Source organism: Seriola aureovittata, chromosome 12 (genome assembly GCF_021018895.1).
Source record: "Seriola aureovittata isolate HTS-2021-v1 ecotype China chromosome 12, ASM2101889v1, whole genome shotgun sequence".
In the NCBI taxonomy this organism is placed as follows: domain Eukaryota; kingdom Metazoa; phylum Chordata; class Actinopteri; order Carangiformes; family Carangidae; genus Seriola; species Seriola aureovittata.
Genome location: NC_079375.1, coordinates 2,019,864 through 2,035,756, shown reverse-complemented (window position 1 = coordinate 2,035,756; position 15,893 = coordinate 2,019,864). Strand labels below are relative to the sequence as shown.

The following is a 15,893-nucleotide window of genomic DNA, read 5'->3' as shown; positions in this document are numbered from 1 at the left end:
GCTAGTGACACAGAGAACTCTACTTTCAACAACCTTATTTGTAAGGAAGTAAAACCCATGCAGGAGATGAAAGCCAAGGAGAGCTAAGGGTGGAGAAATTGCAAACAAAAAGATAAGATATAAATATAAATAAATACAAAATATGACATTATCATCCAAATATATAGACCCAATACTCATTTAGTAACTGCAATATAGGATATCCAATGTAAGTCGAATAATAGTCGAATAGTCAGCCCAATAATAATAATAATAATAATAAAGATATCAATAACTATGATGATGATGATTATTATTACCATTATCATTATTGTCGTTGTTGTTATTATTAGTATTATAACTTTATTTATATAGCATTTTTCAAACAGTGCTTCACAGAAAAATGAAACTAGATAAAAGAGAAGGCGTAGTAGAAGTGATGACAATAAAATGAATAAGAGCAAGTAAAAAGAGAAGAGCGGTATAAATAAAAGCACAATACACATTGATATTTTTATAAGAATTAAAAACATAAGTTTCCAATTGATAGGTATGATTAAAGGGCTGTATTATATCATCAGCATTTGTGGAGCAGCATTGTACAAAGGACTGTAGAGTGTGTGTGCTGTACCTCCTCTTTCATTCTCAAAAACAGTATGACTGCATTTGAGTTTAATTCCCGTGATATTTACTCTTTAGCAAAATTAGCGACAGAAAACACATTGTATTTATTTGGACAACGCTTTTATTCTGAAAAGATATGGCCGGAAGTGTCGTGCTGTACTAGCATACCGACGTGAGTGTGTTTGAGCGCGCCCATGCTGGTCCGGACACAGACGGGGTCAGCCGGTGTGTGAAGGTGCTGGTGTCGCTGTGTGCAGCTGATGGTGAAGATGATGCTGGAGAGGAGCAGGGTGACAGTGGTGGCGGATCTGTTCTTCACCAGGAAACACACTGAGGATGAGGAGGAGGAAGAGGAGAGGATTCACTGCCTCTGCTCCAGAGCCTTCGTACAGTGAGCCTCTCTCATCTCTCTTATGTCCACCATCACTCTCTGACACGGGCTGTGTGAAGCTGTGGAGTTGTTAGTCTTCATCATCTGTCTGTGTTGTCTTCCTCTGTCCAGGGATCGAGAGCTGTATCGCTCTGATAACAGATTGCTGACCTTTGACCTGACAGACACCGCAGTCCAAGGTATGTTACAGCATCTCATCATGATTAACATTAAAGGGAGGGTGAAATCAAACAAAGTTGAAAGATGATTTTATTTTGAATAATACAATATTTGACGATCGGTCTGGAAAAAGAATTCATAGCTTTATTGATATATTTATTGACAATGTGTTTCCATCATTTGAGCAGCTGCAATACAACATACTTAGATTGCACTATGTTAAATGTCTACAGGTATGGGATTTTGTGAAGCAAAATAACCTGTTATATCCCAATTCCTCAAACCAATCTCCGATGGAATTGATGCTTACACTGATACGAGATCCTCAGAAGAAAAGAGATATATCAAATATATACCAGAAACTGTCTCAGTGGACCAATACAGCGACTATGGACCTGTTGAAATCAGCCTGGCAGGATGATGTGGGTGGGGAGGTTGCGGAGGAGCAGTGGCAGACAGCCGTCGCTCAAACTCATTTATTTTTTCACTATTGGCCACCTTTCAATTTAAGATAATACATTGTTTCCATTGGTCAAAGCAAAAGCTAAGTAAGATCTTTCCACACACAGTAAGATCTTTGAACATTGTGGGCTTTCACCTGCATCACTAGCTGATTCCTTCATGCACGTTTGGGCGTGTGTGTGGACAGGGGTTCGTGTGTGCTGCATGTTGTAAGATGCTGCTATACTGGAACAAATAGACAATAAATATACAAATAAAAGGAAGATTATTCTATTTGAAATTTGTTTTCCCCTTAATTCACAGAATCAGATGATGAAGAGGAGGAGGAAGAGGAGGCTGAGGAGGGGTTGGATGAAGAGGCTCAGCTGATGGCCAGCATGGGTCTGCCTCTGGCCTTCATCAGCTCCTCTGCCCGGAGGAGAGCAGTAAGTCTGAGCACCGCGTCTCTGTGGTGTGATGATGTTTCCCTTATAAATGATTCATCGAAGTGAAATATTCTGCTGCTGAATGAGCCTGTTTTTGGTCATGTGACAGCGGAGGAGGTCGAACAGGAAGCCTGACACGTACTCTGCAGAATCCGCCGAAGAGGAGGAGGAGGAAGGAGAAGAAGAAGAAGAGGTTGACATTAAAGGTAATCATTATTTACAGATACGCACAGAACAGGTTACTGAGTGAGTAAAGGTAGTTATTAACCTGTGCAGTGATCGTGTTCCCATTCATCCATCTGCGGTCTAAACAAGTCCGGCTCAGCACCAGAGACCAATCAGGAGCATCGGTGAAACCACTGCTTAAAACTCACCTGAAACTCACCCAGTGATTTTAATTCTATTATTATTTGTGATGTCATTTGACACCGCCCTGTCCTTTTTGACCCAGCTGATGAGAAGGAAGTGAGTGATCCACTGGAGGAAGGAGCAGCAGGGATCCAGGATGCCGGCTGGGAAAACTACTGGGGTAAGACATGATAATAACAATGAAGTGAAAACACCTGTACAGTGAATAACTGTGCACTCAACACAATGACATTTATACTTTTCCCTCATGTTTCTGACATTGTTTCTTAGAGGTAATAATATAAATCTGAAGCTAATTTAACACCCAATGGAAATGACCCTGCACCCTCATATGGAGAGCAGAGTAATGCATGCATGCATTAACACCACTTTCCCAGTTCTGCCTCAGTGTACTGGGACAACACTGACGCTTTTTTTTCTCCAAGTGAGGAAACAGAGCTTTTTAGCTTTTTATTATTAGCGCTATTTTTGTTTTTCTTGCTGTCGTTGCTCAGGGAGATGCATCACTGTCTCGTTTTTAACAATGACAACAAAGATACTTGGCTTGACATCACTAAAGCATATGTTTGTGCAGGTGCCAATAAAAACGAATGGAGAGTGTTCATTGGGATTTAAGGTGTATTGACTGATTGACAACGTCAATTCATGCATTGAGTAACAAAACATTCCACCTTAAAAGTTCTCGGTAGCCCCTGAGCAGCACAGTGAATTAAATGCTTTTTTTTCTAGCTAATTATCATCAACTAGTAAAGATGAGGAGGCAGAAATCCTCCTTTCATCCATCACTCACTTTGATACATTTGTATTTTTTTTCCAACCCAGTTTAGATGTAACCACGCCCACTTCCATAATGGTGAGGGATCAAGCAGAGTCAGTTAGCAAGGAGACGCTCTCTTTCAATCATTTCCTGTAACTGTGTCACATGGTTTCTCCGGCTCCCACCTGATCACACATTATCATTCTTTCACCCCACAGTCACCAGAATAAATGTTGGATCAGTTTTTCACAGGCCGCAGATCTTCAGAACATTCTGACATTTAAAAAGTGGTTGTTCAGACGGATCAGGAGGACATGAACTTTATTAGAGACCTGTCTCGGTCTCAGCAGCACAGATCTCTGGTCTCACTGCTGCAGAAGTGTAGAGGGACCTAAACGTACAAGCATGAATTAAACATAACAGAAATAAAACTTGTAGTTTTTATGTGTAATAATACTATTACTGTTATTGTTACTGAAGTGTTTTTGGAGGGAAAACAGAGAGTAGCAGACTGATATGATCTTACTCCAGGTTGATCAGATATAAAGTAGCAGATAAAAACAAGCAGCAACATCAGGCGTAAATTCAAACTGTATCTAGTGTTGTATTGTTGTTATGTTCTGACGTGAACAAACAATCGTGACCACGCCCACTCGTCTGCACTGGGTTGGAAGACACCGTCACAGGCTTCCGTCCTAATCAGAGGATTCAGTAATGACCCATGAATTGTGAATCGAACCCAGCTGGTCACAAGGTGCACTCGGTTGTGTTGTGCACTATATGTATGGAACATGACACCAGGTGGTTGTACCTCAAATATTGAATATTGCCTCTCCATCTTCCTCCACCTGAAGCTCAGCAGGGTGAAGCTCTGCTGTGGAGCAGCTGGCTGGAGAAACATCCAGAGACGGAGCCGCCGTCTGCAGGAAATCCGGGAGCGGTGAGCGCTCCCTGGGACAACTCGGAAACCAAGGCTCTGTGGGACCAACATGCTGCAGACACCTACTACTACTACTGGGAGCAGTATTCATACTGGGCAGCGCAGGGCTGGACCACTGACCAGTCTGAGTGTACTGGGAACACAGGTGGAGCAGCAGCGGCAGAGGTGATGGACAGAGGCGCAGGGACGCACTCGGACGGATGGAAAGATGGACGGACTGGAGAAGAGGAGGTGAAGGTTCTTCCTGATCTGTTTGGAAGGAAGTGCACGTTGGAGTCGGGAGGCGTGTGTGTGACGGACTCAGAGACTCACAGAGAGCGGGTGGAGGCGGAGCTCTGTGATGATCCCTCTGATGGTGGAGACGACCGCAAGAGACCTGCTGCCTCCTCACAGCAGGACACAGCCACTCATACAGGTAATAACTGTGTGTGTGTGTGTGTGTGTGTGTGTGTGTGTGTGTGTGTGTGTGTGTGTGTGTGTGTGTGTGTGTGTGTGTGTGTCATTGTACATCCACCAATACTCTGCTGTATTATCACACTGCTTTATCTCTTATGTTTTAACACAACATTTTCTGAAAATCTCCGATATGATAAATGGCAAAAGTAAGAGCTCAAACCGTTTGATTATTACCTTATAAGGGAAACTTTAGTTCAGAATTAGATTCTTGATTATGAAGGAAGCAGATTTTCTCACGTGCTGGCTGTGTCCCAGTTCAGGGCACGAGGGCGTGGCCCTTCGTAGCCGTCGCCGACAGTGACGGCTGAACTGAAATAGGACGGTCTAGTCTACGGAGAAAAATTCCCCCGTAGACTAGACCGTCCTATTTCAGTTGTCGCCAGCTGTGCCCGCAAAATACGGCTCGTGTCGCCTAGCAACCTTGACAACGCGCAACCTGAGGTTTTAAGGCCCTCAGTTTGAACAGCTGTACCGTACAGCTGTTGAACTGAGCTGGAGCCCAATACTTACATATAACAGTGTGATGGACTTTTCATCCAACACACCTGCCAGTAAGACTTCATGTTGTGCCACAACTTTGCCAAAACTGTTCATGCTAAACTGAAAAAAGAATGACATATATTAACACTAACTGAAACATCCATAAAAGGAACCTAAATGAAATAGAGATCTGCCAATGAAAAGAGAGAAGAGTCACTGGTTTCTATCTAAATGTAAAATGTGTCAGGTTTGACCCATGTTTTAATATAATCTTCAACTATATCTACATGAGACAGATAATAGAAAAACAGTTGAAATACAGTAAGTCAGGAAACTTTAGAAATACACACATTAAAAGTATATATTTAATGGTGGTTGCTAATTTCGCATCCTCAGAAATAGAAACTGATCAACCTGTAGATACATGTCCAAACAGCTGTGTGTGTGTGTGTGTGTGTGTGTGTGTGTGTGTGTGTGTGTGTGTGTGTGTGTGTGTGTGTGTGTGTGTGTGTGTGTGTGTGTGAGCACTGAGTCGTAGTGGCCTCTGACTGTCAGGCTGAAACGGTTCTAATAGTCCAGGTTGAAATTAAAATAATGTCTTATATTCACCACAAATGTGTTGTAGGTATTACATTTGCAGATAGTGTGTTTAAGACTGGTAGAAAAAACAAAGCCAATAATGAAAAATAAAAATACATAATTATGCTGTTGTCGATTTGTTAACGGACACAAATTTGTTTTTAAGACACGGTCATTCCGACACACTACGGGACACTGACCTGATAGTTTGGCATAAAACCACAGTCTACACGTCCACAGGCAGATGATTGGATCATTTTTAGTGAGATTTTAAAAAGTCTGTACTACTAAACACTAAAAACATTTTGTTTTCCCTCTGACTGTCTAAAAATGAATATGAAATTCTGTAGTGGGATGAAAATGTTTTACATCTTTTATTGTTGAGTTTGTATTTTTGTCGAGTATGTGCTGTTGAACTTCCATGACGAGCATGCGCTGAACTCTCCACTCTATTTTAAAACATTGATTACAGAATAAAAACAAAAGTCTGAGTAAAAGAAATCATTTTGACATTGTTCGGATCTTAATTTTCATTCATTGAGGTCTTTAAAAGGTCTGTTTTTTAAAATGGTGCAGGAACCCTGTATTCACAGGCAGAATCACATCTGTGTTGAGCCATTAATGTAGTAAATGTATTTCAGACTTAACGTCACATATCATGGTTGTAGTAACCGTGTTAGAATCATGCAGATTAATTTAATGTGTCTTTGCGTGTTGTGTTTTCACTCAGATTCCCAGCATGCTCCTGACGGCTCTAACCGACAGTGCGCCTCAACAAATAACATGTCAAATAGAGGTGACGAGGATGATGATGATGATGATGATGATGACAAACCTCCAGGAGGACGACGAGCTAAAATCAAGCGCAGGTGAGTTTCTGCTACATGACGTCAGGAGGAGGAGGCGTGTAAAAACACTCAGCGTGCTGTTGCTTGTACGTCTGTCCGTCGTCGCTGCTCATCGTACACCGTGTGGAAATGAAAAGATGTCGAGGGAAAAATAAAAGCGTGACGCAGAAATGTTTTGTGTGGAGCTGTTGAGCTGCATCACCTCACACAGAGAGCTGTTTTTAGTTAAACATCCTTCCTTCAGTGACATGAATGGAGCGAACAAGCAGCGGGTGTCCATAGACTTAATGCAGCAGGTGGTTTTGTGTCGGTATATGTGACGGGGTTCGGTCTGCGCCCGAGTCTGCGGTTTTACAAAACCCTGTTCGATCTCTTTTTCAACATAACAGTCTGTCTCTGCGTTGTGTAGAAGATCATGTTGCAGTAACAGCTGACTGCTTGACTCCCGACAAAGAGACACAGACTTCTTTGTTTTTCTCGAGGATCTGAGGGATAAAAAAAAGTCTCAATAAAACTATTCAATTTGAAGGAAAACCAGAATCAAAGGAAACTTAAACACTCATGAGTGAACTGTAAATATATGAACCATATAGCCAACAGTCTGACTCTAATCAGGATCAAAAATCTATTAATACACATAGATAATCACTCTGTAAGTCAGTATGATTTCTTTCTCTCTGATAGGATTTACATTAATTAATATTTACAGATCTTCATTTACAGTCACACACTCACCTGGAGGATTCAAGCCCAGTCTGACTTGTTCCCTGGGGAATGGACTTTATATAGTTGTATCGTTACCTTGGTAACCTAGCACCAAATATAAAGATGACACATCATGTACGCTTTAAAACGAACAAATAAAAATAAAAATTACCGACAAAATATAATTCTGTATTATAAGATTCTGCTATTGGATATAGTAACAATCTAAAGCTCACATTATGTTTTTAATGCAACATGCTAGAGACACGTTACACATATCAGTTATCAGTAGCGCTGTTCCGATACCGATACCAATAATCTGTGTCAGTATCCACCCTGAAAGAAGCCGTATCTGTCTAACTCTTATCTGACACTGTGTAGAAATGAGGCGGCTTGAATTTTTCAGATGTTTCCATAGTTACCAGATTATACTTGAAATTACGTAGCAAACATGTCTCTGGAGAAACAAAAAAAAAAGAAATTCTGTGAGCTTTAAAATAATCTTGTCTCAGTGGTCCTGATGAGAGTTCCTTCAGTGAGTGAGTCTCGCAGCAAACAGGAAAATAAACATCTGTAAGAAAATGTCGGGGAGATGTAGAGGAGATGCGGATCGTATTTCAATCTTTGTGTTCGTCCTGCAGTCATGAGCTGGATGCGGAGGAGAGCCCGCAGCTGACACCTGAGGAGGCCTGGACTAAACTGGGACTCAAACACAACCCAGACCCCCGGTGAGTCTGAGACGATCATCACACACAGCTCTCAGCATCGCACAAACCCCCCCCCACCCGCATCCTTCAGGTGAAGCAGGCCTTTAGAACCATGAAGGATGGATTTATTACAGCTGACACGTGTCTGCCTCTCTCCACAAAACTTGATTAAACTGTTGAGTAAATGTAGATGTTTGCTCAAAAACATGAAGGGGCATTATTTTCATATGAGCACATTGTGAGTGTGTGTGTGTGTGTGTCTCTGGATGAGCTTTGTGTCTGTGTCTCAGGTTCAGCAGCGTGGTGAGCTTTAAGGGCGGCGCTGGTCAGAAGCGTCAGAGGCAGTGGTGGACTAAAAGGGCAGTCGGCAAACACACCAGGTTCTCCGGGACAGGAAGTGACATCACGCAGCCACAGATCAGCTCCTCCCTCCACAAGGTACCACCCGTAACTGATGAAAAGTTTACTATGTCTGTAGGGACTGAGGACAGAGGACGGACATGTCGACACGTATTACTCAATCTTTTTATTGAGATGTTCTGTACATTCTTGATGTTCTTTATGTTTTTTATGTTTACACACACCAAACAACATTAAATCTGAGAGACCTACTTTTGCTTCTTGGATACAAATTGGTGTTGGAAGTAAATGAGAAATGGCTGCTAGACTTTTGAGTACTTCTTCATTGAGCCTCTTGTAGCATAGTTCAGTTTTTCTAGCTTCAGATGTGCTATAACACTCTCTACCTGTTGGGAATGTGCTGGAGGTTTGTTAGATTTCCACTGTGAAAATATTGGCCTCCCTGCCATTAGTGAGGGAAAGGTAAGTGCATCAACCTGAGCATGTGACAGTGAAGCTTCCTGTAGGTGCTACCCCCAAACATTGCAATTGCTGGATCTGGCTGTACTTCTTTCTGACACACCCATGAAAAGGTCTCAAAAATAGCGGCCCAGAATGGAGCCAGCGTCGGGCCAGTCCAGGACATTTGACATTTGAATGGCGTTGTACTATTTTGATATCAGACCAGGTTCAGGAGGATCCCAGCTGTCATGACATGTAGATGAGAAGTGTGGCAGCTGGGCAGAGATGAAACCTCCCTCATGGTTGATCAGATCTGCGACAGAGAATGAAAGTAGTAGGGCGGACTATAGATTTATTGTAATGAATTTGCATAGAAGACTAATTAAACTAAGACTACGTTTACTTCACAGGTCCAGAGCTTCCTGAAGAAGAACCAGATAGAGACACAGATGAGTCAGTGTAACCAGATGGGAGGAGGAAGTACGCAGGAACCTGAGGACCTGGGAAAAGAGACGGGAGAAGAGGAGGGGAGGAGGAAGAAGGAGATGAAGAGTGCTGAGGAAGAAGAGATGTCTAATTCTCTGTGTAGTTCAGATGCAGACAGGAGGAAGGACCCTCAGCCCAACACCGAGAGGGAGGAGGAGGAGCAGGAGGAGGAGGAGGAGGAGGAGCAGCCTGGTAGACAGTTACCGTGTATAGAAATCCCCGACTTCCTGGTGTGTGATGCACCTGAACACAACAGAGGTGAGCACAGGATTTATCAGATGATCAGATCATATGTGTTTTTAGACACATAAGACAATCCTGGGACAACTGGTGTAGTCTAATGATGTGTGTGTGTGTGTGTGTGTGTGTGTGTGTGTGTGTGTGTGTGTGTGTGTGTGTGTGTGTGTGTGTGTGTGCAGAGCTGGGTGTGAAAGATGGAAAGAAGTCGAAGAAGAAGAAGAGAAAGCGAGGGCGGAAGCAGCAGGTCCCAGAGGAGATGGCAGCTGAACCGGAGCTGGCTAAATACTGGGCTCAGCGCTACAGACTCTTCTCTCGCTTCGATGAGGGGATCCGGCTGGACCGAGGTCAGTCAGCAGCACATCAAACACATCTCTGTTTAAAGCCAGTCACTGCGTCACTGGTTTGGACTGTGGAGGCTGCTGAGTTAATGAAGTTAACACAAGTCTTTACTAGTTTCAAACCAACATGATTTTCCCGCTCAGCGCCCACGTTGTTTAAATAGCAGATACACTTGTGTCCACGTGGGCACCCATGGTGTGTTGGTCTTAAAGTGAGGTGTGGTCATGAGCATTGCGGTGCTTTGACATCATGAGGCTGCAGAAAGTGATTGACCAATAAAAACCTGGGGCTGGTTGCACAAAACACCTTACACTTAAGGTGTAATTTCTCCTTAGCTGAGGGAGTTACTTGTGATGCACAGAATCTCTTAAAAGGTTTCCTTAGTTAAGGAAAAAAGTGAAATAATTTACGGCAGTAAAAGACATTTTACAGCATTAAAATTCTACTGTTTCCATGGAGACCGTTTGTTTGCCGTTATTGATACCTGTTATCACTTTTGGGAAGTGTGCTGTTATCTCATCCTCCTGCTGTTTTGTTTTTTTTCTGGTTTTCCTCATTTATCACCATAAACTCAGTCATGTTGCAGTTAAGACAGAGTCAGAACCACTTTTAGTTTTTTATCCTTAGTTTGGTCGCTAAGGTCTTTTGTGCAACAGTTTAACTGACTTTAAGTGATTCCTTAAGTATAAGACCAAGATAAAGAGAAAACCTTAAATACTTAAGTGAACATTTTTAAGGAAACCCCGCCCACCACCTGCTGGCTCCAGGTGGACAGGTGAAAGAGCAGAGAGCATAAAGGTGGTTAGAGGAGGAAACATCAGAGAGACTCAGCCACATGTTTGAGCCTCAGTCAGACCCAGACTCAGATGAGGAGTCTGAGACCAGAACCAGAGACTAGCAGACGGATCAGAACGGTTAGCGGAGTTAGCATCTTGTATTTGTTTGTGTTGTTTGCTAGTTTTTAACTGGCAGTGGCTGACACAGTGTTAGCGGTTGTGCTAATGCTAACTCCCTCTGTGTACTGACAAGGTTTCAGGTTTATTTAGCCCCGCCCCCCATTCCCACAAGCTGACAGGATTGGTTCCTTAGGTTTGTGATGTATGAAACCCTGGCTGTCTGAATCTGTATTTATGAGACTGTCATTGGTTCACTGCAGTTCAAGGTGGAAACACTCAGTCATGGTGTTGATGATTATTTGATTCATGTGTTGTGTCTTGTGTTACATAAAAACATCATATGGACATACATTGATTTTCATCAGAGGGGTCTTTAAGGGTGTTATTGTTTTAAGGAAATCTTAACGCAAACTTTAAGGAAAATCTTACCTTGAGGTGTTTTGTGCAACTGGCCCCAGATCTGTAGTCAGTGTCACAGTATTTCACTGTTATTTTAAGGATCTATGATCAAGAGAGTATGCTCTAGGTGGGTGCACAACACGTGTACACTCCGCCTGTTACACACAAGCAGAGAGTGAGCATTCTGTGGCGCACAGTATATTTTTTCAGTTTTTCTTTCTCACCACCTGGTAAATCCTCCAGGTTTCCCATTCCCATTCATCACCTGGACTACATTTATTCACAGTTTCATAATCAACCAAACATTTATTCACACTTCATCACTGACGTTGTATTGTGTGTGTGTGTGTAGAGGGCTGGTTCTCTGTGACTCCGGAGAGGATCGCTGAGCACATCGCCCTCAGGGTGGAGCACAGCTTCTGTGGCTGTCAGCTGGTCATAGACGCCTTCTGTGGGGTGGGAGGAAACGCCATCCAGTTCGCCCTCACTGGGAAGAGAGGTAAGCGTGTGTGCGTGCGTGCGTGCGTGCGTGCGTGCGTGCGTGAGTGTGTGAGTGTGTGTGAATATCATTAATAAAACCATTGTTTCACCAGTGTCAGTTTGTCTGGTGCTGATATAGAGTTAGTTTTATAATGTAGACAGAACTGGACTTAGGGTTTGAGTTCAGGACTACCTTTACTGAATGGTGAACCAGATAGATCAGATTTTTCAATCAATTTTTGGATTAGCTGAGAGTTAGGGGCGGAGTCAGACACTGCCAAGACGGCGATGGTAGGGCAGCTCACTCTGAACTTCAAAACCGCTCTTCAGAAACCTGTGGGTGACGTCACAGAGGCTACATCTTATGCTTTACAAATGAGGACTGACAGATACAGGTGGTCAGTGCTGTGTCACAGGTAGGGAAACAGTCCTCATTCAGAATTAACTGTAATTTTCTTATTTTCCTCTTAAGTAATCAGAAAAAATGTTTTCAAATGTTCCTAAAATGACAAAAAAGACGAGAAGATACATATAACTGAGGTATTTGACATTAATGTAGACATGATGTGACCAAACAGGAGCATGTTTAAAGGAAAGGGAGCAGGGCCCAGAATGCTCCCTTGAGGAAATCCATAATTAATGTCACAATAGCTCAGACTAAGAAAAACCATTCAGGCCTCTGAACTGCCCCAGGTTTCCACCCTGACTGTCCAGCGAGTCCTGACAGGATTCTGGCCGTGTCCCAGTGCCTGTGCAGGTATCACAGCTCGGCGTTTCTCTCGTTGTCTGTCGAACCCTCAGTTCTGGCCGTCGACATCGACCCGGTGCGGCTGGACTTGGCGCGGCACAACGCCGCGGTTTACGGCGTGGCCGATCAGATTGAATTCCTGCAGGGAGACTTCCTGCAGCTGGCGTCCCGTCTGCGTGGCGACGTGGTCTTCCTGTCACCGCCATGGGGAGGACCGGACTACCTGACCGCTGAGGTGTTTGACATCAGGACCATGATGGAGCCTGATGGATATCCTTTGATGTGGGAGCAGGGGTTAGGGGTACAGTCACAGTGTGTGCTCTGTGACTCGAAATCATTTCTAAAGATCACTAATCAATACATGATATTTAGTTTATTCGAACATTAACATAACCCTGGTGTGACAGGGCTATCTATCTGTAGTAGTGTCTGTATCTGTAGTGTCATCAAAGCCGAATAGAACATAAGAGTGTCTACTCTCTGCTTGTTTTTGTAAATTAGACTGTTATTATAAAACTTTGGTTTTCATCCTTAACAGTTTCCACATTTGAGATTTTCCGTCTGGCCAAACTGATATCAGACAACATCGTGTACTTCCTGCCTCGCAATGCTGACATGGATCAGGTCTGTATGTTCACTGTGTGTGAGCGTGTGTGTGTGTGTGTGTTGGTGTGTGAGGGGTGGACATGACATCAGTGGTGTGGCAGTGTTTTTATCTCATTCAATCAATCTATTGGTGGAAAAAAATATGTTATAAGAACATCTAATATAAGATTTTCATGGTTTGGTTTGATGAATCGGAAGCTAACACACTATACAGGTACAAACTGCTGACGTACTGGAGGATTTACCACATTCATTAGCTGCTAACAGAAACTGCTAGAGCAGCACCAGCTGACAGGTTTGCAGTGAATCTGGAGCACACTGAGAATGTGTGAACGATGTGTCCCAGTTCAGAGGCCCCAATCCTTCAGAGGATGTGGTCTACAAAGGTGTGGCGCCGCTTAGCCGACGTAGATCGTGAAGCCCGAACTGAAATGAGATGGTCTGGTCTACGGAGGATTTACCGCTGCGTCGAAAAGCACCACTCCTGTTGTTTGATCTATGTAACTTTTTTACAGAAACTTTACAGAGGTTTTCTTCTGGAACTTTGTGATGTCAAAAACAAAGCAGTCACCAATCAGAAGAGAGGAGGCTCTGAGCCTCTCTTCTGATTGGCTCACTGACCTGTTGTTACTAGAGCTCCAGAGAGAAGCCTGAGAGAGGAGATGTAAAACTGAATTGAGACGGGTTTTGGTTCTTAATACTTGTAAATAATAAAACACAGGAGAAAATATGGAGCGTTAACATTATTGACCACCACCTGTGACTGATTCCCTCCCTGTCTCTCCACAGGTGGCCTCTCTGGCTGGTCCAGGAGGGAAGGTGGAGGTAGAGCAGAACCTCCTCAACAACAAGCTGAAGACAGTCACAGCTTACTTTGGCAGCTTGATCAATTCAGACAGCTAATGACCCTGAGAGGTGTGGACCACCAAACAGAGCATGGAACTAAATCGAATCTATTACTCTCTTTCTACTCAGACCCGTCATCTTTTATTCACTCCAGGGATCCATTCAAGCACTAAGAAGCAGCTTGACTTTCTTTTTGTAATTTAAATAACGTCAGACTGAATCAGATGATCAGAGGTTACAGTGTCTGAGCAGCCTCCATGTCTGAGTTCGTGCAGTTTATGAATCCCTCAGATTAAATGAACACTTGTGTTTTACAACAATTCATATTTTATCCTTTTTTATTGTACATTAGAACCAATAAATGTTTTTTTCAAAAAGTGTGCTCATCTTCATTGTTATAAGAAAACATGTCTGGTTTAATTTTCAGGATCAGGATCAGGATCAGGATTAGGTTTATCTGGTTAACCTGAACAACAACAGAAGCATTGAATTACATGATGAGAAGACACCCTTAAAAATACTATATGGCTTCATGTTGCAGTTATACTCGGAGGCACAGTCAGGAGAGGCAAACCAGGCATATGCTTTGGGCCCCCAAGGGAAAAAGGGCCCCTGAAGGCCCCTCATATTGGCACATTTTGCAATGACACCCCCCTAAATGGAGCCCCTGATGATGTGAGCTGTAGCTAGAGTGTACCCATGGCCTGCACGTGAGTCGTTCAAGGGACATCTGTAAATTGTAGCATTGTAGTCCGCATGTCAGTCTGGATTGCGATGAGATTAAATGAACTGAATGGGTCAAATGCAGTTACACACAGCAGAATATTTGATAAAACTTTGATTTTCAAAGGTAACATCTTACACATTAATAACTTTGGGACATAAAGCAAGTGATTTCATTTGTTAAAAAAACAAAACAATTAAATAATTCCCATTGTGATGCAGTCAGCACCATGGCCCATCTCTGTTGTACCGTCGTACACATGACAGTGACTTATGGACAGGAATTCAAAACAGCACATTGATTTAGGAATTAAGGGTACAACTGGTGTCTGGGTGCTGCTGCAGGATCCTGGTTCTAGTACTTTTCAGAAAGGAGGGAAAAAGAAAAGAAATGGTTAGCAGGGTGAGACACTCGCTCCAGGCCTGTGATTTTTGATTCAGTGTGTTTCCTGTCTAGTGCTGAGGTGTTTTCCACACCACACAAGTGAGGATGTCCAGCACCATCACACCTTCCCATGATATGGAAAGATTTTTCAGCTGTCTTAAAAAGAAAATTCTTTGTAGTGTTGACTTCCCACTTTAAAGAAGAGGAGTTCTCCACCTGTTGAGCTTCCTGATAATGTATGCAGAAAGGTCAATAGCTGCTGTGTCTAATGGAAATCCACTTTTTCTTTTTTTGGCTGCTCCACAAGGGATGAAACCTTGTTTCTTTTAGCTGTGTCATTACTTCCACCAAGGAGGTTATGTTTTCACGTCTGTCCTTCGGTTTGTCAGCAGGATTACACAAACAATACTGGACTGATTTGTACTAAACCTGGTGGAGGGATGGATCATGGTCCAGGGAACAACCCATTACATTTTGGTGCAGATCAAGAATTTTAACATTGAGAGATAAAACATTTTTCACACTTTCATCAGTTTCTCAGGAAATAAAGTTCAAAAATCTGACAAATTAACGGTCTTTGAGTTTTTACAATTTGGTGCAGATCTGGAGCCAGATAATAATGCGGATCTGACAGACGGGACGGATTGTTTGGCCGTGGTGGAGGGATACGCTTTACGGAGAGCCATTCATAGTTTATTGTTAGAGATTCATTCTACTAATGTCATCAGCAGGAGAATGAAACAGTTGAACAGACTAACAGTGGGACATACAGGCCACATCACTGTGGGGCACCAGTGATAATAACCTCTGACCACCTGCTCCCTCCCCTGCAGTAAGTCTGAGATCCACTGACACCTGAGCATATGGACTCCCAGTCAGAAAGGTTCATCATGCAAACCTGAATGGTTAAAAACACTGAGCTGTAATCAACATTAGCTGCACAGGAGGTTCCTCATCTCATGTCCAGTAATTAAACATGAGGACTCAATAGCGCGACTCTGACACAAGAAGTGAATGAAAAGAAACATGAAGAAGCTGGACATGAGGTGAAGTAGAGAAGAAG

The 15,893-nt window shown here is 43.0% G+C and overlaps 1 protein-coding gene across 3 annotated transcripts; it reads left to right on the top strand.

Annotated features, from left to right (window-relative positions):
* Positions 1-760: 760 nt before the first annotated feature.
* Positions 761-14,116, top strand: tgs1 (trimethylguanosine synthase 1). Of its 3 annotated transcripts, XM_056390333.1 has the most exons (15): positions 761-994; positions 1,106-1,173; positions 1,919-2,040; positions 2,150-2,246; positions 2,492-2,569; positions 4,021-4,521; positions 6,352-6,490; positions 7,816-7,902; positions 8,172-8,319; positions 9,093-9,426; positions 9,588-9,752; positions 11,395-11,541; positions 12,324-12,542; positions 12,818-12,894; positions 13,666-14,116. In XM_056390333.1, exons 1-15 carry the CDS (start codon positions 864-866, stop codon positions 13,777-13,779), a joined length of 2,427 nt encoding a protein of 808 aa, XP_056246308.1. In that variant the 5' UTR covers positions 761-863; the 3' UTR covers positions 13,780-14,116. The 3 variants fall into 3 exon arrangements, with proteins under 3 accessions (XP_056246308.1, XP_056246309.1, XP_056246310.1); XM_056390334.1 differs by lacking the exon at positions 12,324-12,542 and having other exon boundaries at positions 12,809-12,894; XM_056390335.1 differs by lacking the exons at positions 12,324-12,542; positions 12,818-12,894; positions 13,666-14,116 and adding an exon at positions 11,771-11,820.
* Positions 14,117-15,893: the final 1,777 nt, after the last annotated feature.